This window comes from Suillus subaureus (assembly GCF_016647635.1).
Source record: "Suillus subaureus strain MN1 chromosome Unknown BJ212scaffold_21, whole genome shotgun sequence".
NCBI lineage: Eukaryota > Fungi > Basidiomycota > Agaricomycetes > Boletales > Suillaceae > Suillus > Suillus subaureus.
The window spans coordinates 380,795-408,504 of NW_024538577.1; the positions used below are offsets into that span (position 1 = coordinate 380,795).

A 27,710-nucleotide genomic window follows, 5' to 3' on the forward strand; every position below is an offset into this window, starting at 1 on the left:
GCAACACGCAGTTCCTTACCAATCCATCCTCGGTTCATCTTCTTGCCTCATTCAACGTCCCATCCTCGTCTTCTCACCTGACTCACGCCAACTAGCTTACAGAAGATTCATTCAAGATGATTACAAAGTGCGCGAGGCACGTTCGTGCATGCGTAGCTTAATGATGCGAGGCGTACTTAATGAATGTTCCTGCGTCCTTTCTTTAGCTGAGACCCAGCGCCTCTGGGGAGTCGGGGGATTTGAAGGAATCCAGACGTCTGAGCATCGCACACCAAACATAAAACGGCGACACCGACACATCTAGGAGCGGACACGCAGGCACCGGCACCAACACCAGCGATAGAACAGGAGTTGAGCGTCTGCTGCTTGATGTCAGGTTGTGGACGTGATGGCGACTTCGAGACAGGGAGGGGTGACCTTTGGTGAGAAGAACATCGACGATTAGTGGTAGAGTGTGGCTGGCATGAACAGGCCACCAGATTGGTGGGCGCTATAGGTAGACTTTGAGAGTGATGGGAACGGTCGCGGAGGACATGGCCTGTGGTGTTGGTGTGGGTCGAGACTGAAATATGCCGAGTCGAAAATGTGATTATACATGTGATGCGCTTTTTCCACGGATAACGGACCGTAGCCTGCCACCCATCTCTTGGCATATCGATGCATGTTCTCGTATCAGCGAGGAGCCAATACTACTATTCACGTGCAAGATAGCTGGCACCTTGAGGTTGCTCTGATCTTGATTTCGTTTGCGTTGGCATCATTACAAGATACCAGCACAGGTGTTGCGGGTTGTAGAAAAAATTGAATTCATAAGTCATATGTACTAGAATATGATCGTTAAACTCGGACCAACCTCAAAGAACATTAAGACGATGTCTACCTTTAATTGACTTATTGTGCAGTAAGCGCAAGGCGAACCTTATGGTTGCTGTGTCGTGAGATGGTGTCATCGATATGAGGACCGATTGTCAGATCTAGACGAACCGATATCATGTTATCATCACTGCTAGCACTAGCAACCTACACTCGTACAAAGTAGCAGGCTGAGATCATGTGTTTGGGTCTTGCAACTTGCAACCAACTAGATCTGAATACCGGAAGCAGGAACGCAAGGTACAATCAAGTCCTTTGAACGACTTCATGCTCGCACGAGAAACCACGCTCTAGCTCCTTCCAGAGTTCGTACCCTTCACAGTGCATAACTGCCTGCGTGATTAGGATTAATGTATGCCATACATACATAACAGCGGCATGCACGTACCATATAAACCAACATCAGTGAGAACAGTAGACCGTTATCGTGCAATGGTGCTGGAAAACAGAAGTAACACAAACTTCAAGCAACAGCAGACCTTTTGAACGACACATGTCTAAGTGTGTCACCATCGCCACAAAAGAGGTGCTTGGGCAGATCCGATCTTGATTCAACCTATGGCGCGCATTGCAGCTAATGGGCGATATAGGCTGAGCCAAAGTTGCGTGACTGTATCTAGCTCGTGTCACTGATCATGAAGCTTGCTAGCAGAGCACACGATGGTTACATGAAGTTAGATACCAGAGCGAGATACAAACCCGAGCACCACTGCGTAATGAACTATCCTAGATGCGTCCTCGTGCCTTCAAGAATGCTGATCAAGTCCAAAAGGATTGATCAAGCTTCATGAAGACAGGACGTAGACCAGTTGTCCAATCTCCCCCATATAGATGCTCTTCGTATCTATAGATCAGAAATCAGTTGATTCAAATGCCTTCACCATAAATACTGGATCAGCGTTATTCAAGGATGTGTATATGTGCGATGAGTGGTTCAAGGTGAAAGTCAAGACAACGGACTTGTTATAAATACCCACAACGCGTACACAACACCAAATAACCCCAAACCCTCCTCATCGCAACGCGCTCCTACAAACTCGTCATCGACCACACACCACGCAAACGCATACCAATCAATGAAAGTCCACATCAAACACTGGAGCGCCGTCGCTCAATGGCGCTGGAACACAGGAAACGTAAACCACGATCAAGACGATGAAGGCGACGTCTGTGGGATCTGTCGCGTCCCGTTTGAGGGGTGTTGTCCATCGTGTAAGATGCCGGGGGATGATTGTCCTTTGAGTGAGTGATAGTTCTGTTCCTTTGTGCGTTTGGTTGTTGGTCGTGAGTCGTGCATCGTGCATTTATTCCACTTATCACGTTTCCCCTTCTACCTTACTTTCCTTTACTTTCCTTTAAGAGAATCGCGACAACTAACAACTACCCCCATCTAACCCTCTGTAACAACAGTCTGGGGCGAATGCAGCCACGTATTTCATATGCACTGCTTGCTCAAATGGCTAGGAACGGCTGCTTCGAAACAGCAGTGTCCTATGGATAGACGTGCTTGGGGTGCGTGATGATCCATATCTATATCGTCAAGTCTTGCTGATGCGTTATATTTGCAATTTGTAGTCACGGCTGAGCGAAAAGCGAACGAGTTGGCTGCGAGTTAGATGATGGCGGTATGAGCCGGCTTCCGTCTTTGAGTTGGCACCGGATCAATCTTCGAAGTTGAGCTGCAGGCGGATCAACCATTAACTTAACAGCTCAAAATTCTTGATTGTGCAACTCGTGATTGCAATCATGAACGCTGATGGTGATCCCGATCCTTCATAGGCTCACCCCTGGACATACACGCGGATGTACCGTACACATTTTCATTTAGGATTCCCGCCCTGAGCACCATAATATATATTTTAGATTGATGTACGATACTAATACAAGGCGTCAGGGCCATTCTCCATCCCCATCTCCCAACACACTAACGTACACACGACAAAATACGATACAAAACCAAAGAAAAACCAGAACATGAACGAACACTGTTCATAAATAGCTTGAACTTGAAACAAATGAAAGGATGAACAAAAAGGTTCTAGATGTGCGACGAAGAGCGTGGATATTGCATATCTAGATCATACCATACATACATACATTTCGTGAGATTGGCTGGCGTCATGTGATCGTAATAGTTTGCGTTTGGGTGGTTTGTAGTTGGGCGTTTTTGGGATTAGGATTCCGTTCTGATCCTCTCCTCTTTCGTCGTTACTTGTATAGATGTAAGGGGAGCAATTACTGCTCGTACCCTCCTGGGCCTTGTAAAGAGGCCATCCAGATCCTTGTTTTATACAACCTGTAATTAATTCGTTAGCAAGCGAGCGAGTAAACACATGCACATCAAGCAAAGCATAGACACAGGCATAGCACAGCTAGGGAAAAAAGACACACCGGAACAACTCCCGGACAAGCTCCCTAAAATCAATTCGTTTTTCAGCGATAAAGTAGAACGTGAGTTTACGTCGATCCCTACGATCCATCAGTCCCCCCGTACCCTCTTGCGCAAAATGCCAAAACAAAACGCACCACTGATATTCCGCATCAATAACCTCCATAGGAAGTTTCTTCTGCCGAACTTTACTCTGACACAATTGCAGCGCTTTAACTTCATCTTGCATCTTCGTCACTAAATGCCTGTCGCCCCCTCATCAATCAACACTCGTCCAAAAAACCAAAAAGAAAGACGCACTGAGTATCATGAGCCTGCGCCTTCCCATAAATCATCTTTGGATTAATCTCCTTCTTCCCCGTCCCAGCAGCACTCGCACCAACCCCACCAGGACTCATCACTTCCCCCGCCTCTCTCTCCCTGACCTCCCTCTGAAACGCCTCCACCTCCTTAAGCGTAATACTATCATTAACAACCTTGCCCAAATCCTTCCCTCTATCCGCTTCAACGATCACCAAATCCCCGACTCTGATATCTTGGCTCAAATCAGTGAGATAGAAGAGGTCCGTACGTCCTGCTTTGAATTCGACAATGAAGAGCGGCCAGGAGGCTGGGACGCTGCTTAGAGGGAGTCCTTTCCCTAAGTCGCTCAAGGGCGTTTGCTGAGTTTGACTCGCATCGGAGAGGCGTCGTTGGATTTGGTGATAGTACGGGCCTTGTTGAGGTTGGATAGGGCGGGAGGTAGTAGGTGAGAGCGGGCCTTGGCGCGCAAACCCAGCGCCGTTGTTCTGCGCAGGGAGGTACTGGATACCCTGCCCTGGGATGAACCGCGCCGTAAGGGGCTGCTGAGTATACTGCGCCTCCAAAATCTGCTGGTCAAAATGTCCCCGAGGGGGACTTCCACCCGTAGAAAGCGCACTGTCGCTTGGAGACCCGAATTGTTGGCGGGATGCGAAGCTCGTGCCAGACGGGATGTTGAGGTGGTAGGGGGATACGCGGTCTGCAGAGGGAGGGCTGCGTGGGTAGATGGGGAGGGAAGACGGCTGGCTCGTGGTTGACGAGCTAGACGGCGCACCGGACTCTTTCAGGCTCAGTACACCGAGATCAGCAGCTAAATCATCATCTGAAAACATAAGACCGCCCCTGCCTCCAAACGGCTGTGCATTAAACACGCCAGCACGACTATGGCCATGTGTCTCGTCCCCAGGACTCTCAGGCGCATTAAACCCCACGATAGTAGGCCTACGGGGCTGAACGACACTAACGCTGTGTCTCCGACTAGTAGTCCCACTTCCGCCCGCGCCATTCTCGTCTTTTGGAGGATTCATACCTGCCCAGAGTTCTCGGAATGCAGAGCCGTCGTCTAGGAGGATCTGGCCGACATCACGAACAAAAGGACTCATATTGGAAACGTCGATGGTGTTCCTGTTCGGATAGCCATTATCGGCGAGCGGGGACCTGCCCATAGCGCCGAGGCTCCCGTAACGACTAGACGCAGGTGGTTTGATCTCTCCATACCTAGCAGCTGGAATATTGAGAGGGTTTGTGTTGTTATTGTTAGCTGCGTCTGCCCATGGGTTGGAATGCTGATATGGGGTTTGGATTAAGGTGGGGCGGGTGGTGGTGGTAGCGAGGCTTTGAGAGCGGCTGCGGGTGAGATCGGGGGCGTAGGAACGACCACGGGACGAAGTGGGTAGGTAGCGGTCCTCGTCATGATGCTCATAGGTATCTGAGAGTGCTTCTGATTCGTCATCTTCGAACGTAGATTCAAAGTGGGATTCGCGGAGTGCGGAGCTATAGTTTGATTGGGGGTTTGAGAAGGAGGAGCTACGAGTTGGTACGTTCATTGGGAGACCTGTTGATGTTGTTGGTGTTGTCGTTGTACGAGTTGGTTGTTGGAGCATGCGTGGTGACCAGGGAGATGATGAGGAAGAAGGTGAAGATGAAGGAGAGTTTTGATTGCGTAGACTTGTTAGGTTTGCTCTTGGTGGTTGGCTTGTTGCTCGTTCCCGACCAGAATTATTTGGGTCTGGGTCAAGGAACCGATGTCTGCGATTAAAGTCGTGCTCTTCGGGCAGATTGTGCATGACAGCTGGCGGTGGCGAGAACAGCTAGCTGGCGGGTTCCTACGACAGCTGGCGGCACTTTCACCAATTAGTTTCTATCACTTCAAAATCCTCCATTTGAACGACAATTTCATGATGAAGACTGAAACTCACTCACCCTCTCTAGTATGCTCTAAACACTGTAACTGAAAAAAGAACCAAGATGAAGTTAAAAGCAAAGGTCGTTGAGTCTCGGGTTCGCACCATCATGGGTCACGAGCTCGATCACGAACGCCATTTTTTTAAATTAAAATAATAACATACATACAAACAAAGAAAAACCTTTCGATAAATATTCCACCGCCGACACACAAAGGCCCCGTGGGGCGTACGGATCCTTCCGCGGAATCTAGATCATGATCTCGATCGTAGAGGAGTAAGGTCAAACCTCGAATACAACATCTACAGCGCTGAACGCCGTGTTCCCGGGCCAAACAACCACCGGCACTTCACACTCCACAATCTCAACTTGCACATCCCTCCAATCACCCTCTGAATCCCCATTCTGAGCAGGAACCTCATCATCATCAATATCATCCCCATCATGGTACTCCTTCTCCCCAGTCCCAAGGAACGAGCTCATGAGGTACGAAGCCCAGCTCTGTTGCTGCTGAGGTTGTTTGCTGACCTCCTTCGCAGTGCTCCCAGGTGAAACAGGCGCTTCTTGCTGTTCAGGAGCAATCCCCGCAGGGGCACGCCACGCACTTCCCCATGCAGTAGGTGTTCCATCCCTCGTCAACCCACGCACGCGTGCGTTCGGCGTTGTCACACCTACTAGTAGTGTCAGGTGCACTTTCCACGTTAATCCCCCTGCCTTCCCAGGTCCAGATCCGGTACCGTTCCCAGACACGGACCCGTTAATATGGCCGTTCCCAAGTAAGGGAAGAGATGAACAGACAATTCCGAATCCGGGACATGCGTCACTGGGTATATCAAGTGCAAATGTGGTGCGAAGGGTGCTGCCTGTGAATGAGGCATGGTGTTCTGCGTGGATGCGGCGCGCGGTGCTTGTACTTGTGTTCGTGGTCCCTAGAGAGGCTGGGAGGCTTTCGTTCGTTTCTAGCGTTGCGCTTAGCTACGATGTATGTCAGCAAAATAATCGAAAATGATAAGCCGATATAGAAAGCCGATGCGGAAAACATAGAATGAAGAACACATTACTCACCGAGATCACCTTCCCCCGTCCTCCCCGCTCATTAATCTCCACAACGCCCAAAACAGTCTCCCCAAGCCTATACGCACTCTTTGTGAATGTGAGAACAGCGACTTTGACATCGTCTTTTGTCACATCGTACGAGACTGACGGGCCGTTAGTAGTCTGCAAAAAAATGATAAACGCCGGGACGTGCCTTTTTTGGGATTTCGAGTCAAAATCTCGACAGCTTCTCGACATCCTGTTAGTTCTCCCTCCCCTCCTTCTTTCTCTCTTTCTATTTCGAATGCCCTGAGAGGATCCAGAACTGCCTGACTCCCACTCCCAGAAGCAAGCCCGGAGGAGGAAGAGGAAGGTACACTCTCAGGCACGCTTTCAGCAGGCTCTTTAATCCTCACGCCCGTCGACCCCTCCGCAGGGAATGTCTCGAGTAGCCTCTCACCATAGGCGCGGAGGTCGTCAAGGGAGCCACAGGGTGATGTAGTCGGTGCTATCCCCAATTCAATTATGTGATTCGTAAAAGATAAGAGGACATACAAGGTGTCGACGAGGAAGAGGACAAGCCTTTCTTTGCGTCTCCACTCGCGCTGCCTAGATCTATGACTTTGCCGCCGCCGCGTGTACGCACGGGGAGAAGGAGGTCGTAGGGGCGTTGTGGTTTGCTGACTGTATCAACTGATTAGAGTCGGAGGACCAAGGTTGGGAGGGATAGACTCACCGCTGACCCAGTTATACACCCTGATAGGGACTTTCATTACTCTGCTCACTGTCACGCCGACAGAAGTGGCGGTACCTCCGCTACTATCGCCCCTCCGGCACGTACCGACTACAAGTTCGTATGAGAAGCGGATCATGCGGCCTCTGAATGTAGGAGGGAGGGTTGAGGGGAGGGGGAGCGTGTATGTGTCTATTGTGCGTCAGCGCGATTATACGAAGAAGAGTTGGGGCACTCACAAGTCCTACTTTCTCCTGGACTCAAGGCGAGATCGACAGCCAGCATGGCAGGTTGTACTTCGAATACAGGGAGTGGAACCTCTTCTTCTTCTCCTTCCACGGAATTAGCTGCTCCGACACTCAAACCCAGCCCCAAACCAACGCCTGCACTAGACGCATCGCTTTGGGAAGTGAGAGAAGGGGCTCTTGATCTCCCGACTGAAGGAGTGTAACTGGAAGGACTCAATAAATTCAATAGGGAACCTGTAAGACTAGTAGAACGCGAATGAGGCCTGCGTGTACGGGCGATATCCATGCTTCCCCCTCCCAAAACGGGCCTTTTGAGGAGATGTGCGCGGAGGTTGGATACGGCTGCCGGTGTAGTTTGTGGGAGGACGTGTGCTGTTCCTGAGAGTTGGGCGTATGAGTAGAGGAGGAGTGTTGTGTTTGGGGGGAGGGGCTTGGTGGTGTTAGAATGAGGGATTGGGATGGGTGGGTGACCATGGCCAAGTGCCTGGTGTGGTTGTTTGCGAGGGGGGTATGAATGGGTGAGGGGAGCGGGCGTTTCTGCGATTGGGTCTAGCGTTGATGTAGATGTGCTCAAGGGGGGCTGTACTTCAGTTAACTGGAGGTGACCGTCAAATACTGATTGTTTGCGTGCGTGCGGGTGGTTCTGGGGTATGGGGAAGGTCGTGCGTGGTGTTACTGCGATCACTCAGAACTAGTCAGATGGAAGAGGATGAAGGACTCACCTGAATCTACTTCATAAGCTTGTACATACTCTTCACTAGCAGGAATATCCACGCTAGCACTGCGCTTGGCCTTTTCCAATGCACTACGGCTGGCTTCAAGCACTTCCTTGCCTTTCCCCTTCCCATCAACTGCTCCAATTAAACCCTTCCTTCCCTCTTCACCAATGCCAATTCCAAGCGCTCTAACGAAATCTGGTGGACGTGGGCTCAAGCCAGGAGACGTAGGAGGCCTTGCAAGCGGGGCAGAACTTATAGAATGCGCATTTCGCCTGTGTGATTTCTGAACTGGTGCAGGTGCTGACACTGCTGAGATGGGTGTTGTATTGTTTGGGCGGGTATTAGTGAATGTGATTGCGACGGTGAATGGTTCGCCTGCAAAGTATGCACTCTGGGTTGGGGATACTTTGACTTTGATAGAGGGATCTGTGTCTGTTGCGTCCATGGCGAACGTTGAGCTTTAGGTATGCTTTTGTCGATCCGAGCTTTAAATGATGATATGAACGAGGGAAAGAAAAGACCTTACACGCATAAATATAACACAAGCTTCCACACATATGAGAACTCATCCCAGGCGAGGTTATGCCGACTCATGCCATGTCTACGCTGTGCTATAGCCTACCGCGTGTCCGAGTCACTCGGGTTACACCCATAGAGTCTTATCTCCCATACCCGTTCCCGTATCTACGCTCACTGCATCCAAATTTCAAAAGTTTCCTAGCCCCCTTGACGACTATCTTGACCTGATTTACTGCGCGCTAAGTATACGTTTGAGCGCGTTGTATTATTGTGCTGGAGGAATTTCGAATTCGATTAGAGTTTGGGTTGTTTGGGAGTATTTGGCTCAAATTTGGTTGACCTTTGGACGTCTCGGTTGATCGATCGGTTTCAACTTGAACCACCTTGGCAGGGTTATGTTTTACCTTTTGCCTCCTTTTTGCCTCGCCCGCCGCTCTTCATGAACGGTGACAAGGCGTGTGTTCCAGCCTACTTTCTTTTTAACGTCTGCACAGTGCAGTACTATCCGTCCCATGTTATGTCAATTTATCAGAGGAGTTTTACCTTGCCAAGGGTAAATCTCTCAGGATAACTAGTGTTCTTCCTCGTCTTCACTGTGGTGTTACCCTTTTGATATGCACGCTAACCACAGTGCCGGGTGAGCGACGTACAATACTGCTCTACTCAACTACGTGTGAGTACCGTTCTCAACGCGCTTAGTACATAGCTTTAAAATATCCGCTCGGAACTTGCATCACTAGTGGCGACGTCAATCACATGTATATTACCATCTTCCTGGTCGTGGGAGACACCTCAAGCCTCGGTTTCTTGTACAAGCTAGTCCACTAAACCGGCAATTGGACAACGACACGACGCTGAGTCGCTGGTTTCAAACACCAATATCAATCCCAACCAGAAGCCCGATCGACCCGTCAACGTTTGGATTGGGCTGGGTTGGAGCACGGCGAACAGAGCACTCCGGGTGTGGAGGATGCTGCAGGGTCCATCGCCTTCGAGCACACTTGAGCGTCAGCTCGAAGTCTTGCAGAATAGCGGACAAATTGACAAGTATTAGGAGGCACGGCGTTTCCAACTCTGCCTTGCGGTACTTGCCCGACTTTGAATTGAGGTGCATCGAGGCTGAGTTCGTTGAAGCTTTAACCGGGAGTCTGTCGCGTTTAGCTGGTGTTTAAGCGAGTTTTCAAAGGTTCAAATTTTGTTTTGAGTACCATTAATATTAATGGTGTCTGATCTAGAGAGCCTGGGACACATGAATACCTGATGGTGTTGGACTTTTGCACCTTCAATTGTTAAAGATGGTGGAGTCGTCTGCCTTTTGTATCTGCCCGATTGACGGGAGTGCATCGATGATACGCTGGAGGCAGTGGGTGATCGGTGGGTGCGACGAGGAGAAGTGTGTGAACTGCATGGAACCTCGCTGAATGAGGAAAGATGGAAGGAATTATTATAACATAAAAACCTTAGATAACACGGCCACTCACTGAAAGCTTGATCTTGGTACCGATCAGCTGTATTCTTGGAGTACCACAAGTCAATTGGACGATTAGATTATTCTATTCTACCCAACAGTTGTGATGCCTCGAGGCTCGTACTAATAATGTCCTATTATTTCATATAAATGATGTAGGTCCCTTCTCATCATCTTGCTTCGCTTCAACCGCTATTCACAATGAGAAAAGGCAACTCATCGACTCATACGGATTCGACTCACACAACTAGCGAAGTAACAGCTCGTGGAGGCTCGGTACGTGACTGATGAGGATCACTCAGTCCACTCCATTCCAAACACTGACGCATCCTTCGTCTAGCACCGACCTCGTGGAAGAGTCGGTCGGCTTCTGCAGAAGATCAAGAGAAAGTTAAGGATCTCGGTGAGTCCACGAGCATTATAATGAGTGTCCTGGAATATGACTAAGATTTTCCATAAGCGCTTGAAGGATTCCCGCGGCAGCAGCCCTAGTTCCCCTGAATGTCAATCATGAACGTGCTTCATCGACTCCGAATCTCGAGGTAAGTTTACATACTTGTCCTGCAATCTCTGTGCTCTCTCTAAATTCTGGTGGTCACACAGGTTCAAGCGGGTCCGTCTGGTGTGGAAGTGGAGGCTGATACTACCCAATTGGCACTTCGGGATGCACAACAGGCTACAACACCCATGCATCCACTTTCGGGGACTGTGACATCCGTGGTTTCTCATGTTCAAGACACACCAGAAGATCTCGATGCTATTGACAGCTTCCAGGACACATATCTCAAACCCCTCAAGATATTCGATACTGTTATCGAAAATATTGCGAATGTGTGCAGGCCCTCCTCTCCATCAGAACCAAACTAATCTAGTTCCACAGGTACATCCATATGCAAAAATGGCACTGGGCGTCTTGTCTTTTGCAGCCAAAGTGTGTTTTCTCTTTATCTCTTCCTATCTCCCACCGCTCAGCAATCATTTGCACAGATTATTCTAGCTCAAATGGATCGCGACGCAGCGGTACTCGAACTCCTCAAGAAGTTATCTGAAATTTACGACTTCATGACGCAAGACGAGAAGCTTAAGCAACTTTTGTCGATACACGCTATCCTTGGAAAGATTTCTCAGCAGACTCGTGAATGTGCTCGATTTATCACAAATTATTCGAAGACAAAGAACTTTTGTGAGTCTTAACAAGCTGTCGCCCTCCTTACCGTCTCAAACTTCTACTATAATTACAGGGAAGAGACTTGGAAAGGACGTCGTCTCGGAAACAGATGATACGATCAAAAACTACAATGACGTGTTTGATAGGCTCATGCAAAACTTCCGGGACCAGGTTGCTCGCGACGTAGCCATAGGTGTTCACGACATCAGCACACACGTCCATGACATAGTCATACACGTCCATCGTATGGGTAAGGGTTCGGACGCCTTTGTGACTTCACATATATTCACACCTTTTCAGAAGAAACATTGGACCTCAGCGGCATGACCTATGCAGATCGCGCGGGACTAGATACCAGAAAAGAATGCCTTCAAGGGACGCGCACAGAAATCCTTTCCCAGATCACGGAATGGGTCAACAGCACTGGGGATGACGTTCCACGCGTGCTGTGGCTATCTGGCCCTGCGGGCAAGGGCAAATCGGCCATCGCCCACACCATTTCTAAGTGGTTCAAAGAGGTGGGAGGGCTTGGTTCCTGTTACTGTTTTGACCGAGGAGTCGATGGTCGCCATGAAAAGATCTTTTCCACGATTGCGCGCGACCTGGCTGACCGTGATCCGGAGATGAGGCGGGCATTAGCAGATGCTGTCAAGACCGCGAATTCGCTCAAGAATACAGCGGATATCATCCAGCAGTGGCAGAGCCTTCTTGTCGAACCACTGAGGAAGTCATTTGGGTCAATTGTGGGACCCATCGTGATCGTGATCGATGCACTGGACGAGAGCGGCGGAGTAAAGACACGAATGGACCTCCTCCGTATTCTAGCTGGCAAACATCCAAACCCTGACGTTCCAAAAATCACAGACCTTCCTGGCAACTTCCGCTTCATCGTTACCTCTCGCCCACTTGATGATATCGAAGACAAGTTCCGTGGTGTTCAGCATATTCGACAGATGTCGATGGATGGTATTCCACGAGAATTTGCAAAGCGCGACATCCATGCTTACGTATCCAAGGAGTTGGAAGGGTTGGATTTCCAGAACGGAGAGTTCGCAGTCCTCGCTGAGAAAGCCGATGGACTTTTCGAGTGGGCGCGTCTCGCCTGCGGATACATCAAAGAGTCCGATATGGTATCTCCAAAGGATTACTACGAGGCTGTGGTGTCACGCAATCCTGCTGAGAGAAGCAAGCTGTTGCACAACATGTATGACCTGATCTTAACAAATATCATACCCAGGGATACATCTCCGGATCCGCCGAAACTGCGTTTGAAGAAGCTAGCGAGATTTCGCTCAGTGATGGGACAAATACTAGGCACAGCTGAACCCCTTCCTTTAGCTTCTCTGAAAGCCGTGAGATCCCATTTTCCAAACGAAGAGGATCAATTCGACGTGGAGCTTGTGGTAAAAAGCTTGGGCTCCCTCCTCAGCGGCACCACCAACCCAGATTTCCCAATCCGACCCCTCCACGCGTCCTTCAATGATTTCTTGACGGACAAAGAATCCAGTAAAGAATTTTTCATCGACCTGTCAAAGGCGCAAGGCGACCTTGCATTCGCGTCACTTCGAGTGATGGAACACGGTCTTCGCTTCAATATCTGTGCTCTAAAGTCGTCGTATCTACCTAATAGCGAAGATCCCGGGTTACAAGAACGAATTAAAAAATGCATCTCCCCACATCTGTCATATTCATCTCGATTTTGGATGTCGCACGTACGATCCACAGCCTTCGACAAGGAACTCGCGAAAGAAGTGACACAGTTCTTCGACAACGAGCGGGTGTTTTCCTGGCTGGAGTCACTCGCCTTGACCAATGCGCTCAGCGGTGCAGTCGGTGCCCTTCCGTCCATTGCCCAGTGGCTGAAGGTGAGCACAATACTACTAGGGGTCAGAATAAATGGCTCATGGGCAAGCACAGGGCCATCCGAAATTCAAAGATGTCTCGTCGACTGCAATGGACGTACAGAGGTTCATTCAAGTCTTCGGCGGGATGATTTTACACAGCACACCACATCTGTATGTATCAGCACTCTCATTCTCGCCTGCCAACTCTCCGCTATCGAGAAAGTTTTCTGCACGGTTTCCGAATACCCTTCGTGTGGCATCTGGACGTGATATAAACTGGCCGGCTGTTCAGAACGTGCTCAGGGGGCACACTGGTCCAGTTAACTCGGTCTCGTTCTCGCCGGACGGCACTCGCATCGTCACTGGTTCTTGGGATCAGACTGTTCGGCTGTGGGATGCAGGGACGGGGGAGCCAGTGGGTGGGCCCTTGCGGGGGCACACTGATTTAGTTACCTCGGTCTCATTCTCCCCAGATGGCACTCGCATCGTCAGTGGTTCTTGGGATAGGACTGTTAGGCTGTGGGATGTAGGGACGGGGGAACCAGTTGGTAAGCCCTGGCGCGGACACACTCTTTCAGTTCTGTCGGTCTCGTTCTCGTGGGATGGCACTCGCATCGTCACTGGTTCGCAGGATCGGACTGTTCGGCTGTGGGATGCAGGGACGGGGGAGCCAGTGGGTGAGCCCTTGTGGGGGCACACTGATTTAGTTACCTCGGTCTCGTTCTCGCCGGACGGCACTCGCATCGTCACTGGTTCGCAGGATCGGACTGTTCGGCTGTGGGATGCAGGGACGGGGGAGCCAGTCGGTGAGCCCTTGCGTGGGCACACTAATCCAGTTCGGTCGGTCTCGTTCTCGCCCGATGGCACTCGCATCGTCAGTGGTTCGCAGGATCGCACTGTTCGGCTGTGGGATGCAGGGACGGGGGAGCCAGTGGGTGAGCCCTTGTGGGGGCACACTGATTTAGTTACCTCGGTCTCGTTCTCGCCGGACGGCACTCGCATCGTCAGTGGTTCGCAGGATAACACTGTTCGGCTGTGGAATGCAAGGACAGGGGAGCCAGTTGGTGAGCCCTTGCAGGGGCACGCTTCTTTAGTTACCTCGGTCTCGTTCTCGCCGGACGGCACTCGCATCATCACTGGTTCTTCGGATCGCACTGTTTGGCTGTGGGATGCAGGGACACGGGAACTAGTCAATGAGCCCTTGCTGGGACACACTGGTGCAGTTAACTCAGTCTCGTTCTCGCCGGACGGCACTCGCATCGTTACTGGTTCGGAGGATAACACTGTTCGGCTGTGGGATGCAAGGACGGGGGAGTCAGCCGGTAAGCCCTTGCGGGGGCACATTGATTCAGTTAACTCAGTCTCGTTCTCGCCAGACGGCACTCGCATCATCACTGGTTCGGAGGATAACACTGTTCGGCTGTGGGATGCAGTGATGGGGGAGCCAGTCGGTGAGCCCTTGCGTGGGCACACTTCTTTTGTTCACTCGGTCTCGTTCTCGCCGGACGGCACTCGCATCGTCACTAGTTCTTTGGATGAGACTGTTCAGCTGTGGGATGCAGGGACGGGGGAGCCAGTCGGTGGGCCCTTCCGGGGGCACACTGATTTAGTTTGGTCGGTCTCGTTCTCGCCGGACAGCGCTCGCATCGCCACTGGTTCAAGTGACAAGACTGTTCGGCTGTGGGATGCAGGGACGGGGAAGCCAGTAGGTGAGCCCTTGCGGGGGCACACTGGTACAGTTTACTCGGTCTCGTTCTCGCCCGATGGCACTCGCATCGTCAGCGGTTCGCAGGATCACACTGTTCGGCTGTGGGATGCGAGGACGGGGGAGCCAGTCGGTGAGCCCTTGCGGGGGCACACTTACCCAGTTGAGTCAGTCTCATTCTCGCCGGATGGCACTCGCATCGTCAGTGGTTCGCAGGATCACACTGTCCGGCTGTGGGATGCAGGGACGGGGGAACCAGTCGGTGAGCCCTTGCGGGGGCACACTAGTTCAGTTAATTCAGTCTCATTCTCGCCGGACGGCACTCGCGTCGTCACTGGTTCAGGCGATCACACTATTCGCCTGTGGCATGCAGTGATGGGGCAGCCATCTCAACGGTGCGCTGAGTTAGATCATCCAGTATTCTCAGATGAACATCGCACGGTCGAGGCCACCACTACCATGACATTGAACACTCCGAACAATCACTTCATCCGCTTCTCGTCCAACTCTATCCATGCGCTCTGCGACACTTCCGAGTTAATGGAGGGGGCATCCCATGACGACCGCAGTTCAACCCCCTTTGTCCTGGATAGTGACAGTGGATGGGTGACGGGACCCGAGCGTCGGCTGTTATTTTGGGTACCACCCGCTTCTCGACATTTATTGTGGAGCCCTGGAACTGCATTAGTGATACCCAGAGGTACTGAGCTTGATTTGAGCCGCATGGCACATGGACAACACTGGCGAAAGTGCCGAGAGGAGTGAGTCTCTTTGAAGCCCTTTCTGTTCATCGCGCTTACTAAAACCAACGCTTGCAGACCTTAGTACCAACGATCATCACAATGTATCCATTATGAAGATTTCAGATACAATTTACGTGTGACCGAGTGTACAGTAGATCATACTTCGTATTCTATTCTACATCCAGCATATAACCTGAGTTCAGGGCTGTCCATGTGAGCTGACCGTGTAGCAGTATTCATGATGTTCGTGCTAGTTCGTGAGAGCACGTAACCGACGGACAAGGCATGTTGATTCCATCAGAGATCCAGTTGCGCGTCCGCCGTGGATTGTGTGGACGTGATGCATAGCATCGATGCTTCCTGATAGCGGGCTGAGAAACTGAACAGAAGGACACCGTCATTGCGGTCATCTGTGCACATGGTGGTGCAAGTCCCGGGGTACATCCAAAGTGGGTTGAACACCGAGATAACAGGGTATGATGGAATATGTAGTTCATTGCAAGTGTTCACTGTACTGTACAGCATGTAATCACGATATCCACGACGCAGGCGGTGAGAATGACAGCCCTGTGAGAACGATGCGTGTAGGATGTTGTGAATTATGGGGCGTGAAAACATAACTGAAAGAAAAGGCACTGGGTGAGAGCAAGCAAACGGGGGGTGGAATTGAGGCAGTGCGATAGGGGCTAACATGGGAAGTTCTGGCACGATAGATGACATTGAATGGAGGGTGATATTGGACACAGGTGTACCAGGGTGTCACAATGGACATCCTCGTCAAGCCTGAGCCCCTCGATAGTCGGTTTCTGGAGACTTCACTGAAAGTGTCTGAAATTGAGTTCCGTAGGTCTGCATTGAACTCGTGATAAATGTAATGGTGATGTGAGTCTCTACGTATGAGACTAGGAAAAGTAGACTGCGACTCGTTAACATTATTAGGTGGTGCATGCTGACAATTTCCGTGGCCTCTCCGATGGAAAAATAGGAGTGCTCAGCGTAGTAAGCGGTGTCTTCATTTCCGCAGAGACGTGAACACATATGGGAATTTGGAGGTGAGGATATGATGTCTGCAAAGTTTGAAGCTTGGAAGTATTGTACTTTGAGAGGATCTGACATTTCGATCAGATGGCAAGGCGACGGGACAGTACTTTAATCGTCTAAGGTCTGCCTAGGGGAGATAGAGGATATGTCTGTACAAGGCAGGGAGGTGGTTGAGGTACTTATCAAAATAGATGCCGACTGTCTTTTGCGTGATGATCTAGAGTACTCGTCACGTACAATTTGGCCAGTTTTGATTTCAACTGGTGCAAGAGTTCCGATTGTTTGGGAGTGTTTGGTTAGCCTTTGGATGTCTCGGTTGATCGAACGGGTTCATCTTCAGTATTTTACCTTTTGCGTCGCCCGTCGCTTTTCGTGAACAGTGACGACCCACGGGCCCGCGTGTTCCGTCCTACTTTCTTTTTCACATCAGTGACTGTATATTTGTTATTTCAATTTATCAGACGAATTTAACTCTGTCGATGGTATATGATTTACCTTTGGCAAGGTAAAATTTGTCTGATGAGTCCTGATGTTCTTCCACTCTTCACCGTGCTTTGTGCGGTGGAGCCTTTTTGATACACATACTAACTACGGTGATGAGCGACGTACAGTACTGCTCCATTCAACTACCTGTGAGTACCATTCTCAAGTTCAACGTTGTCATTTTTTTTCTCAACACGCCGGTACAGAGTTTTTGTTTGAAATCTTTTAAAATATCTGCCCGCTCCCTCGGAGGAAGATTTACTTTCATCACTAGCAGTAACGTCAACTGCGCGTGTATTGCCATCTCCCCGGTTCTCGTTTGAGACACTTGATGCCTCGTCGGCTCGTAAGTCTGACTTATTGCCTTGCGGACTAGTGTGCTAAACTGGCTACTCGAAAAGGGCACTACAATGACAGTCACCGTCTAACTCGGTCTCATGCTCTTCTCTCGGTCTATTCTGGAATCATCAGAACGGGCACATAAGATGGGCTTGACGCATTCATGCTCGCGCACTCGTTTATCCTACTGCTGACTGACGGGGTTGTTGGTACCGGTATGTACCATGAATATTTGACCCGATGTCAATGTTTCCTCATCTTGTAGGTCACTCTTGTGCATGTGACGCTGATTCTCCAGATATATTCTCATACATACAAGCGAAAAAAAACCCGTCTGTGTCATGCGCTCACGTCCGCAAGAAAGATCGAGAAAATATGAGCATGACACGATGGAGGCAATGATATTCTCCCGATCTTTCCCTCTGGCTTTGTTTTTTGAGGAAGACTACGGTGTTCAGGTTGTAGGCAAGTTCATCTATGATGTTTACATGGGTGAAGCTGAAGAGAAATTGTAGAAGAGTCGACTTAACACGAACTGCTTCCGCGGGATCAAACTCCCCAAGTGTGCTCCTGTCCTCGGGGAAAAGATGGGGAAATAAGACTTGAGGTATTTCACTCAAATATCTCTTTCGCTGCATTTTTTACAGATTATAATATCGATGATGATGTTTGGGTTGCAGTTGAGTTTAAGTTCATCTGTCTGGTCATGCGTACATGCAACTGAAGAGAGTTCGCAGAGAATGTGATGACTTGACATATTACTTTCACGGGATCAAGCTCTGCAAGTGTGCTCATGTCCTCGTGATAGCGATCGGTGTACACTGAAACTTGCATCTAATGAAAGAATCAGTATTCTCCGATCGCTTTCGCTGAATTTTTGGGGTGCGACCATGGTGTTCGAGCTGCAGGCTAGTTTTAACTGTCATATTTACGTACATGAAACTGACGAGGGTTTGCCAAGGAGTCGACTCGACACGCTCTCCAACTTGGAGTGCATCCTCGCAAGAAAAGACCCGAAGATAGTTGTGTGACCGACTATTCCCGATCTTTCGAGCAAGTTTGTCATCCTTGAGTGGAGGATGTGGAGTTGACGACTTGATTCCGCGGAAAATGTTCTTTGATTGTGTACTTGTAATAATTCAATTGTTGCTTCTGCTGGAACGAACACTCCATCCTTGCACTGTTGCTTTCTGGGCTATGAGTGCTAACCTCTCCAACGTGTACATCCTGCCTGAGCTTGTCACCGGTGTAGTGCGCTCGTGCTCAATGACATTGCCGCGGCAGCGATCAGGTGGGTGTGCCTATGCTACGCCTCCTCGCTGACGCGCAAATGAAGTCGAATGTCATACAGCATTTTGCTAGCCGTCCCTCGCTAATGCCAATCTGTCAGGTCTGGCGCCAGCTTGTTCTGAGCCTAAATTAATACCACATGCATGACTTGGATGATCAGAGTTTGAGTCGGGACATTGCACAGCGATGTGCTCACCTAGAACCTAGCTATTTGATGATCTGTGAACAAAGGAATGTGAAGTCCTATACACTGGAACAGTAGGTTGACATCTGACACGACTGAAGGAAGTAAATCGCCAGCGAGTGCACACATAAATGCACACGCGTTTCTAATCCGATGGATGCGTAGAGTAAAGGGGCATGCTTAAGGAGACAAGCTTGGTTGAAGGGAAAGCTGGGAGAATGGGAATGGGAAACTTTGGACCTTTGTCTTTGCAGCCTTCTCGAACATGTCTGAGTTCTAAAACACATCTGCAGATTCTACCTCACGGCACTGGGATTCTGCAAGAATGCCTTCTTGTTCAGAGACGCTTCGTAACTCCTCGAGATGCGCCAACGTCAATTTAATCATCTTTTGGGTGACAACTTCGTCCGAGTCTGTGATCACGCTTGAGCGAGGTGTAGTCATGATATTGATGCAGTGAGATTTGCCTAGTGCGTTGCTTTATGAGAGATAATCACCTCCTAGTCGCCCCAGAACACAAGTCTCTCACCCCCAACATCACAACTCTAACATCATGTCCATCAGCAGATGCGCTATCCAAAATCCTCCTCACAAATGGCGCCCCAATAATACCCAAGCCAACAACGACAAAGTCAGCATGCGTCGGAAACGTGAGTGGCGATGGGTGAGGGTGGGTAAGACCAAAATAAGTGAGTGGGGTTTGGGAGTAAGAACCCTGGAGAGTGCTGGATGCGCGCTTGGAGGGTTTGGAAGGTGTGGAAGTTGTTGAAAAATTCAGTTAATGCTAAGTGGGCGAGGGAGTGTGTTGCCCGTCGCCGGAAGGAGGGAACCGATGCAGTTGTGGCGCGCTTGCAGTTTGTCGTGTTCTATGATTTCTTTACAAGTTCGGTGCCCTCCATAGCTCGATAAGTTCATGAGATTTATTCATCTTATATGCTGCGGACTCTGTCGTATACACCAAGTCCGTGGACTGCATGCATCCGTCATCAACATTGTCACCGACCAAGTGAACTGACTCACCTACCTGCACGTTGGCAGCACCTGTCATCGTAGAACTTGGTATCCGCAGGTTAACAAGATCATACTTGTAGCAGAACGCACCTGCCTTGAGCACTTCTTCTGTCTAGGACAGGAGGTGGCGTTGATGCGTTTGGTGGGTGATGCGAGGAGAAGAGAGAGAATGTTTGCTTGCTGTGCCGTTGCATCAAGTCCTTAACGTCACAAACTGTCGAGGCTATTTTTGTCACACGCGCTCGAAATTCAAATGCTTATTGCTTAGCGCCCTTGCAACACTGCAACAAATATTGCCTCGAGGCGTTAATGGCCTGGTATTTTATATAAATGCTGTGGAACTCTCACCCTCACTTCAACTGCTACTCACAATGACTAAACGCACATTGTCGGGAGACTCGACTCAACAAACCCACAACTCTAACGACGGTGCAAAGAAGCCAAGGATCTCGGTGAGCCTACGAGCATGATGCGGAATGAGATACTGGAATCCGACTAACATTGCAACAAGCGCTCGGGGGATGCTCGAACCCGTAACCCTGCTCCCTCGAATATCGAGGTAGGCTCTCAACCTTGCCCTTCAGTCTATGTGCTCCCTCTAAATTTTGATGACCACGCAGGTTCAGGCTGGGCCGTCTGGTGTGGAAATGACGGCTGAAATCCAATCGGCGCTTCAGAATGCACCAGAGGCTGCAAGGTGCATCCGTCCACTTTCGGAACCTGCGATACCTGTGGTATCTGTTGGCCAAGGCGCACAAGCGAATCTCGATGCTGTTGAGAATTTCGAGGACATTCTCCAACCCCTCAGGGCGTTCAACGTTAAGATCGAGAAGATCGCAGATGTATGGACCCTCCTTTAGATCGGAACCAAACTAATCTAGTTCCACAGGTACCTCCATATGCAAAGATGGCACTTGGCGTATTGTCTTTTGCAGCCAAAGTATGTTTTCTCGTTGTGTCTTCCCATCTCCCACTGCTCATCAATCATTTGTGCAGACTATTCTAGCTCAAACGGATCGCGACGCAGCGGTACTCAAACTTCTCAAGAAGTTATCTGAAATTTACGACTTTATGACGCAAGACGAGAAGCTTGAACAAATTTTGTCGATGCACGCTATCCTTGGCAAGATTTCACAGCAGACACGTGGATGCGCTCAGTTTATCGCAAATTATTCGGAGACAAAAAACCTTTGTGAGTGTTACATGCTGTTGTGCTCTATACCGTCTAAAGCTTCTACTATCACCACAGGGAAGAGAGTTGGAAAGGACGTCCTCTTGGAAACGGACGATACGATCAAAAAATACAATGACGTGTTCGACAGACTCATGCAACATTTCCGGGACCAGGTTGCTCCCGACGTAGCTATCCATGTCCACCGTACGGGTAAGGGTTCGGATGCCCTTCTGACTTGACATATATTCATACCTTTTCAGATGAATCATTGGACCTCAGCGGCATGACTTATGCAGAGGGCGCAGGACTAGATACCAGGAAACAGTGCCTTGAAGGGACGCGCACGGAAATCCTTTCCCAGATCTCGGAATGGGTTAACAGCACTGGGGACGACGTTCCACGCGTGCTGTGGCTATCTGGCCCTGCGGGCAAGGGCAAATCGGCCATCGTCCAGACCATTGCTAACTGGGTCAACGACGTGGGAGGGCTTGGTTCGTGTTACTGTTTTGACCGCCAGCGAGAAGCAGATCGTCGCCATGAAAAGATTTTTTCCACGATCGCGCGCGACCTGGCTGACCGTGATCCGGAGATGAGGCGGGCATTGGCAGATGCAGCCAAGACCGCGAATTCGCTCAAGAAGACAGCAGATATCACCCAGCAGTGGCAGAAACTTCTCATCGAACCACTGGAGAAGTCATCTGGGTCATCTGGGGAGCCCATCGTGATCGTGATCGATGCACTTGACGAGAGCGGTGGAGTAGAGACACGAAAAGACCTCCTCCGTATTCTAGCTGGCAATCATCAAAATCCCGCTGTTCGCAAAATCACAGACCTCCGTGGCAACTTCCGCTTCATCGTCACCTCTCGCCCGCTTGATGACATCAAAGACAAATTTGCTGGCGTCCAACACATCCGACAGATGTCGATGGATGAGATTCCACGAGCAGATGCAGAGCGCGACATCCGTGCTTACGTATCCAAGGAGTTGGAAGGGTTGGATTTCCAGAACGGAGAGTTCGCAGTCCTCGCTGAGAAAGCCGATGGACTTTTCGAGTGGGCGCGTCTCGCCTGCGGATACATCAAAGAGTCCGATATAGTATCTCCAAAAGATTACTACGAGGCTGTGGTGTCACGCAATCCTGCTGAGAGAAGCAAGCTGTTGCACAACATGTATGACCTGATCTTAACAAATATCATACCCAGAAATACATCTCCGGATCCGCCGAAACTGCGTTCGACGAAGCTAGCGAGATTTCCCTCAGTGATGGGCAAATCCTAGAAACAGCTGAACCCCTTCCTTTAGCTTCTCTGACAGCCATGAAATATCATTTTCCAAGGAAAGAGGACCATTTCGACGTAAAGCTTGTGGTAAAAAGCTTGGGCTCCCTCCTCAGCGGCACCACCAACCCAGATTCCCCAATCCGACCCCTTCACGCGTCCTTCCATGATTTCTTGACGGACAAAGAATCCAGTAAAGAATTTTTCATCGACCTGTCAAGGGCGCAACGCGACCTTGCATTCGCGTCACTTCGAGTGATGGAACACGGTCTTCGCTTCAATATCTGTGCTCTAAAGTCGTCGTATCTACCTAATAGCGAAGATCCCGAGCTACAAGAACGAGTTCAAAAATGCATCTCCCCACATCTGTCATATTCATCTCGATTTTGGATGTCGCACGTACGATCCACAGCCTTCGACAAGAAACTCGCGGAAGAGGTGACACAGTTTTTCGACCACGAGCGGGTGTTTTTCTGGCCGGAGTCACTCGCCCTGACCAATGCGCTCAGCGGTGCAGTCGGTGCCCTTCCGCCCATTGCCCAGTGGCTGAAGGTGAGCACAATACTACTAGGGGTCAGAATAAATGGCTCATGGGCAAGCACAGGGCCATCCGAAATTCAAAGATGTCTCGTCGACTGCAATGGACGTACAGAGGTTCATTCAAGTCTTCGGCGGGATGATTTTACACAGCACACCACATCTGTATGTATCAGCACTCTCATTCTCGCCTGCCAACTCTCCGCTATCGAGAAAGTTTTCTGCACGGTTTCCGAATACCCTTCGTGTGGCATCTGGACGTGATATGAACTGGCCGGCTGCTCAGACCGTGCTCAGCGGGCACACTGGTTCAGTTAACTCGGTCTCGTTCTCGCCGGACGGCACTCGCATCGTCACTGGTTCGGGTGATAACACTCTTCGGCTGTGGGATGCAGGGACGGGGGAGCCAGTGGGTGGGCCCTTGCGGGGGCACACTTCTTCTGTTACCTCGGTCTCGTTCTCGCCGGACGGCACTCGCATCGTCACTGGTTCTTCGGATAAGACTGTTCGGCTGTGGGATGCAGGGACTGGGGAGCCAGTCGGTGAGCCCTTGCGCGGGCACACTGCTTTAGTTAAATTGGTCTCATTCTCGCCGGACGGCACTCGCATCGTCACTGGTTCTTTGGATGAGACTGTTCGGCTGTGGGATGCAGGGACGGGGGAGCCAATTGGTGAGCCCTTGCGGGGGCACACTTTTTGTGTTCAGTCGGTCTCGTTCTCGCCGGATGGCACTCGCATCGTCTCTGGTTCTTCGGATAACACTGTTCGGCTGTGGAATGCAGAGACAGGGGAGCCAGTCGGTGAGCCCTTGCGGGGGCACACTGGTGCAGTTTGCTCGGTCTCGTTCTCACCGGACAGCGCTCGCATCATCACTGGTTCTTCGGATAAGACTGTTCGGCTGTGGGATGCAGGGACTAGGGAGCCAGTCGGTGAGCCCTTGCTGGGGCACACTGATTTAGTTCGGTCGGTCTCGTTCTCGCCGGACGGTACTCGCATCATCACTGGTTCTTCTGATAAGACTGCTTGGCTGTGGGATGCAGGGACGAGGGAGCCAGTCGGTGAGCCCTTGCGGGGGCACACTGAATCAGTTAACTCGGTCTCATTCTCGCCGGATGGCACTCGCATCGTTACTGGTTCTTCGGATAAGACTGTTCGGCTGTGGGATGCAAGGACGGGGGAGCCAGTCGGCGAGCCCTTGCGCGGGCACACTGATTCAGTTTGGTCGGTCTCGTTCTCGCCGGACGGCACTCGCATCGTCTCTGGTTCTTGGGATATGACTGTCCGGCTGTGGGATGCAGGGACGGGGGAGCCAGTCGGTGAGCCCTTGCGGGGGCACACTGATTCAGTTTGGTCGGTCTCGTTCTCGCCGGACGGCACCCACATTGTCACTGGTTCTTCTGATAAGACTATTCGGCTGTGGCATGTAGTGATGGGGCAACCATCGCAATGGTGCGCTGAGTTAGATCATCCAGTATTCTCAGATGAACATCGCACGATCGAGGCCACCACTACCACGCCAATGAACACTCTGAACAATCACTTCATCCGCTCCTCGTCCAACTCTATCCATGCACTCTGCGACACTTTTGAGTTAATGGCGGGGGCATCCCATGACGACCGCAGTTCGACCCCCCCTGTCCTGGATAGTGACAGTGGATGGGTGATGGGACCCAAACGTCGGCTGTTATTTTGGGTACCACCCGCTTCTCGAACCCCATTTTATAGCCCTGGAACTGCATTGGTGATACCCAGAGGATGTCCTGAGCTTGATTTGAGCCGCATGGCACATGGACAACACTGGCAAAAGTGCCGAGACGAGTGAGTCTCTTCGAAGCCCTTTCTGTTCATCGCGCTTACTAAAGTCAACACTTGCAGACCTTAGTACCGACGATGATTGCAGCAATGCACCCATTATGAAGATTTCAGATACAATCTACATGTAATCGAGTGTACAGTAGATCACACTTCCTATTCTATTCCCTACCCAGCATATAACTTGAGTTCAGGGTTGTCCATGTGAGATGACTATATAGCAGTACTCATGATTTTTGTGCTAGTCCGTGAGAGCATGTAACGACAGACATAGCATGTCAATTCTATCAGGGATGCAGCAACGTGGATTGTGTTGAAGTGATGAATACCCTCGGTGCTTCTTCATAGTGGACTGAGAAACTGAACAGAAGAAAACCGTTGCTGCGGTCATCTGTGCACGTGGGCATATTCAAAGTGGGTTAAAAATCCGAGATAACAGGGTAAGATGGAACATGTAGTTCATTACAAGTATTCGCTGTACAGTACAGCATGTAATCGCAATATCCATGACGAAGGCGGTGAGAATGAGAGCACTATGAAAACGATGCGTGTAGGATGATGTGAGCTGTGGGGCATGAAAAAACAACTCGAGGAAAAAAGCACTGGATGAGAGCAAGCAAACGGGGGATGGAATTAAGGCAATGCGAAGAGTAGGGGTTAACGTGAGAAATTCCAGCACGATAGTTGGTTTCTGGAGACTCAACAGGAAGAGTACATTAGCAAGTCTGCATCGAACTCGCGATAAACGTGTGACAATGCGAACCTCTGCATATGAGACTAGGAGAAGTAGACTGTGATTCATTATTGATCGACAATTTTCGGGACCTACTTTATCCTCTCCAGGGCTCAGCGTAGCGGTGTCTTCATTTCCACTGAAGTGCGATCATATATGGGAGCGATCGCAGCTGGAGGAGAGAATATGAGGGACTTAATATCATGTATGCGAAGTCTGACGCATCGTACTTTGAGAGGGACTGACATTTCGATCAGATAGCAAGGCCACGGGACAATTAATTGTCTGAAGGAAGGGAGGCGGTTGAGGTACTCAAAGTCGAGATGGGGCCGCGCGCCTGACAGATATTTGTGTGTAGCTGTGCGTTTTCTGAGTACCTATTAGGGGAGCTCGCTTCAATATGGTTATTTGCATCATTGATGATCTAGAGTCTTATCTCACCCGTTTCCGCACTGCATCCCATTTTGAAAAGTTTCCTATAGCCCCTGGACGACTGCTAGTATCTTGACCCGCTTTACTGCGCGTCAAGTACATGTTTGATTTCAATTGCGATTAGAGTTCCGGTTGTTTGAGAATGGTTGGTTGTCCTTTGGACGTCTAGGTTGATTGATCAGGCCTAGGTTCAACTTGAACCACCTTACAAGTGACTGTATATTCCACATTATGTCAATTTATCGAACGAATCTTACCTTGTCAAGGGTATATGATTTACCCTTGGCAAGACAAAATTCGTCTGATAAGTAAATGTTCTTCCACTCTCCACCATGCTTTGTGCGATGGAACCTTTCTGATACGCATGCTACCCACAGCGGTGAGCGACGTACAGTACTGCTCCAGTCAACTACCTGTGAGTACCATTCTCAAGTTCAACCTCGTCGTTCTTTTCTCAATGCGCTAGTACACAGTTTTTGTTCGAAATATTCCAAAATATCTGCCCGCTCCCTCGGAGGAGGATTTACTTTCATCACTACCAGCGACGTCAACCGCATGTGTATTACCATCAACCTAGTCGTTCGAGATATCTGATGCCTCGGTTTCTCTTATAAGCTAGTCCACTAAACTGGCAATTGGGCAACGACACGACTCGCTTGTTTGAGACATCAATATCAATCCCAACCAGAAGTCCGATCAACCCATCAACATTTAGATCGGCTGGGCTGGAGCACGGCGATGAGAGCATCCATGTGTCTCAAAGCTCTGTAGTGGTACGCGTGGTTGTAGGCACTACTAACAGTACAGGAATAACTATCTTCCTTCGTCTATAAAGGCCAGGGGAGACCATAACGGTACTAGTGCAAGACAGCTTTGTGTTAAATGCAAGCCATTACTAATGTCACATGATAACAGTTCAAGCTAGTTCCCACTCTTCCCCGTCATCCGTGTAGATGAGCTTTTTCATGCCCAAGCTTTGATTGCCCTCATACATCATAGCCCCCAGAGTGAGTCTATTCAAAAGGTCACTAAACTTCAGCCTCGGCATAGGAGCACTTGAAACTATCGTTTGATTGCCGGCGGGGACGACGTTAATGGACAGATTGACGGTGGTCAACGTGATAGCAATCTCGTCAGAGCCAATCATGACGTGCCCCCAGCGCTGAGACTAATACGGAAGCGAGTGCGTTCGGTGCACGAAACAAAGACCGAGGCTGACGTGTCGTAGTGAGGACAGTACCAGTAATCGTAAGGAGAGACATTAGAGCGAATGAAGAAACTACGGTAGGGCCGCTATTAGCAGTGTAACATCCTACAAGGAACTAACTCACGAGTTCCCACTGATGTAGTCCGCGAAATCAGGCGACGGGATGATGCTCAACTCTCGACCACCCAGGTCGTGCAGCAACAAGAAAAACACCTTGCCAAGGGATTGGGTCGCAACCCCCTTCACAGTGAGGCACTCAGCAGCGTTTGCCTGGTCCACGTCATGGGTGTAGAACTGGGCGTTGGCGCGCTGAATACTGTTCGAGAACCTGGTGGTGCTAGAAGTGGACACGGCGCGCCACCACTCATCGGCAACTGCGCGGCTAGCGAAGACAATCACGTATCAATGGCTTGAGTTGGAGTTGATCTGAATGGCGATTTAGCGCGACATCACAGACATCGAAGAATGGATTTTGAGCGTACGTTTGTTATATATGCGTAGTGAACCATGATTAACATCGTACGTTAGAGAGATGTTTTG

General features: G+C 50.1%; 9 protein-coding genes across 9 annotated transcripts; 4 read left to right on the forward strand and 5 right to left on the reverse strand.

Annotated features, from left to right (window-relative positions):
- Positions 1-1,826: 1,826 nt before the first annotated feature.
- Positions 1,827-2,848, forward strand: BJ212DRAFT_366792 (anaphase-promoting complex subunit Apc11). The gene is made up of 3 exons (XM_041343023.1): positions 1,827-2,115; positions 2,284-2,385; positions 2,449-2,848. The coding sequence occupies exons 1-3, from the start codon at positions 1,950-1,952 to the stop codon at positions 2,487-2,489; spliced, it is 309 nt and encodes a 102-aa protein (XP_041191803.1). The 5' UTR covers positions 1,827-1,949; the 3' UTR covers positions 2,490-2,848.
- Positions 2,849-3,009: 161 nt separating this feature from the next.
- BJ212DRAFT_366800 (PSP1 C-terminal conserved region-domain-containing protein) lies at positions 3,010-5,580 on the reverse strand. The gene is made up of 4 exons (XM_041343024.1): positions 5,486-5,580; positions 3,563-5,423; positions 3,400-3,507; positions 3,010-3,342 (listed from the first exon to the last, which is right to left on the reverse strand). The coding sequence occupies exons 2-4, from the start codon at positions 5,347-5,349 to the stop codon at positions 3,246-3,248; spliced, it is 1,992 nt and encodes a 663-aa protein (XP_041191804.1). The 5' UTR covers positions 5,350-5,423; positions 5,486-5,580; the 3' UTR covers positions 3,010-3,245.
- BJ212DRAFT_366844 (Rgp1-domain-containing protein) lies at positions 5,576-8,982 on the reverse strand. The gene is made up of 8 exons (XM_041343025.1): positions 8,729-8,982; positions 8,206-8,671; positions 7,475-8,158; positions 7,239-7,427; positions 7,058-7,186; positions 6,717-7,010; positions 6,533-6,666; positions 5,576-6,442 (listed from the first exon to the last, which is right to left on the reverse strand). Exons 2-8 carry the CDS (start codon positions 8,645-8,647, stop codon positions 5,750-5,752), a joined length of 2,565 nt encoding a protein of 854 aa, XP_041191805.1. The 5' UTR covers positions 8,648-8,671; positions 8,729-8,982; the 3' UTR covers positions 5,576-5,749.
- Positions 8,983-16,817: 7,835 nt separating this feature from the next.
- Positions 16,818-18,738, reverse strand: BJ212DRAFT_1300654 (uncharacterized protein; the record flags this gene model as incomplete). The annotated part of the gene is made up of 10 exons (XM_041333017.1): positions 16,818-16,907; positions 16,928-16,991; positions 17,039-17,106; positions 17,186-17,278; positions 17,300-17,320; positions 17,712-17,817; positions 17,864-18,144; positions 18,227-18,346; positions 18,460-18,627; positions 18,679-18,738. The coding sequence occupies 10 exons, from the start codon at positions 18,736-18,738 to the stop codon at positions 16,818-16,820; spliced, it is 1,071 nt and encodes a 356-aa protein (XP_041191806.1).
- A 597-nt stretch (positions 18,739-19,335) lies between these two features.
- On the forward strand, positions 19,336-19,930 carry BJ212DRAFT_1363185 (uncharacterized protein). Its single transcript, XM_041335974.1, has 2 exons — positions 19,336-19,399; positions 19,454-19,930. The coding sequence occupies exon 2, from the start codon at positions 19,540-19,542 to the stop codon at positions 19,753-19,755; it is 216 nt and encodes a 71-aa protein (XP_041191807.1). The 5' UTR covers positions 19,336-19,399; positions 19,454-19,539; the 3' UTR covers positions 19,756-19,930.
- Positions 19,777-20,208, forward strand: BJ212DRAFT_1363188 (uncharacterized protein). The gene is made up of 2 exons (XM_041335975.1): positions 19,777-19,956; positions 20,011-20,208. The coding sequence occupies exons 1-2, from the start codon at positions 19,900-19,902 to the stop codon at positions 20,200-20,202; spliced, it is 249 nt and encodes an 82-aa protein (XP_041191808.1). The 5' UTR covers positions 19,777-19,899; the 3' UTR covers positions 20,203-20,208.
- A 4,051-nt stretch (positions 20,209-24,259) lies between these two features.
- On the forward strand, positions 24,260-25,087 carry BJ212DRAFT_1463366 (uncharacterized protein; the record flags this gene model as incomplete). The annotated part of the gene is made up of 2 exons (XM_041338947.1): positions 24,260-24,804; positions 24,862-25,087. 2 exons carry the CDS (start codon positions 24,260-24,262, stop codon positions 24,866-24,868), a joined length of 552 nt encoding a protein of 183 aa, XP_041191809.1. The 3' UTR covers positions 24,869-25,087.
- Positions 25,088-25,172: 85 nt separating this feature from the next.
- Positions 25,173-26,329, reverse strand: BJ212DRAFT_1363218 (uncharacterized protein; the record flags this gene model as incomplete). The annotated part of the gene is made up of 2 exons (XM_041335976.1): positions 25,173-25,489; positions 26,315-26,329. The coding sequence occupies 2 exons, from the start codon at positions 26,327-26,329 to the stop codon at positions 25,208-25,210; spliced, it is 297 nt and encodes a 98-aa protein (XP_041191810.1). The 3' UTR covers positions 25,173-25,207.
- Positions 26,330-27,106: 777 nt separating this feature from the next.
- Positions 27,107-27,572, reverse strand: BJ212DRAFT_1274260 (uncharacterized protein; the record flags this gene model as incomplete). The annotated part of the gene is made up of 2 exons (XM_041331145.1): positions 27,107-27,242; positions 27,295-27,572. Coding segments are annotated over 2 exons (414 nt in total), but the record flags the coding sequence as incomplete, so codon positions are not given.
- Positions 27,573-27,710: the final 138 nt, after the last annotated feature.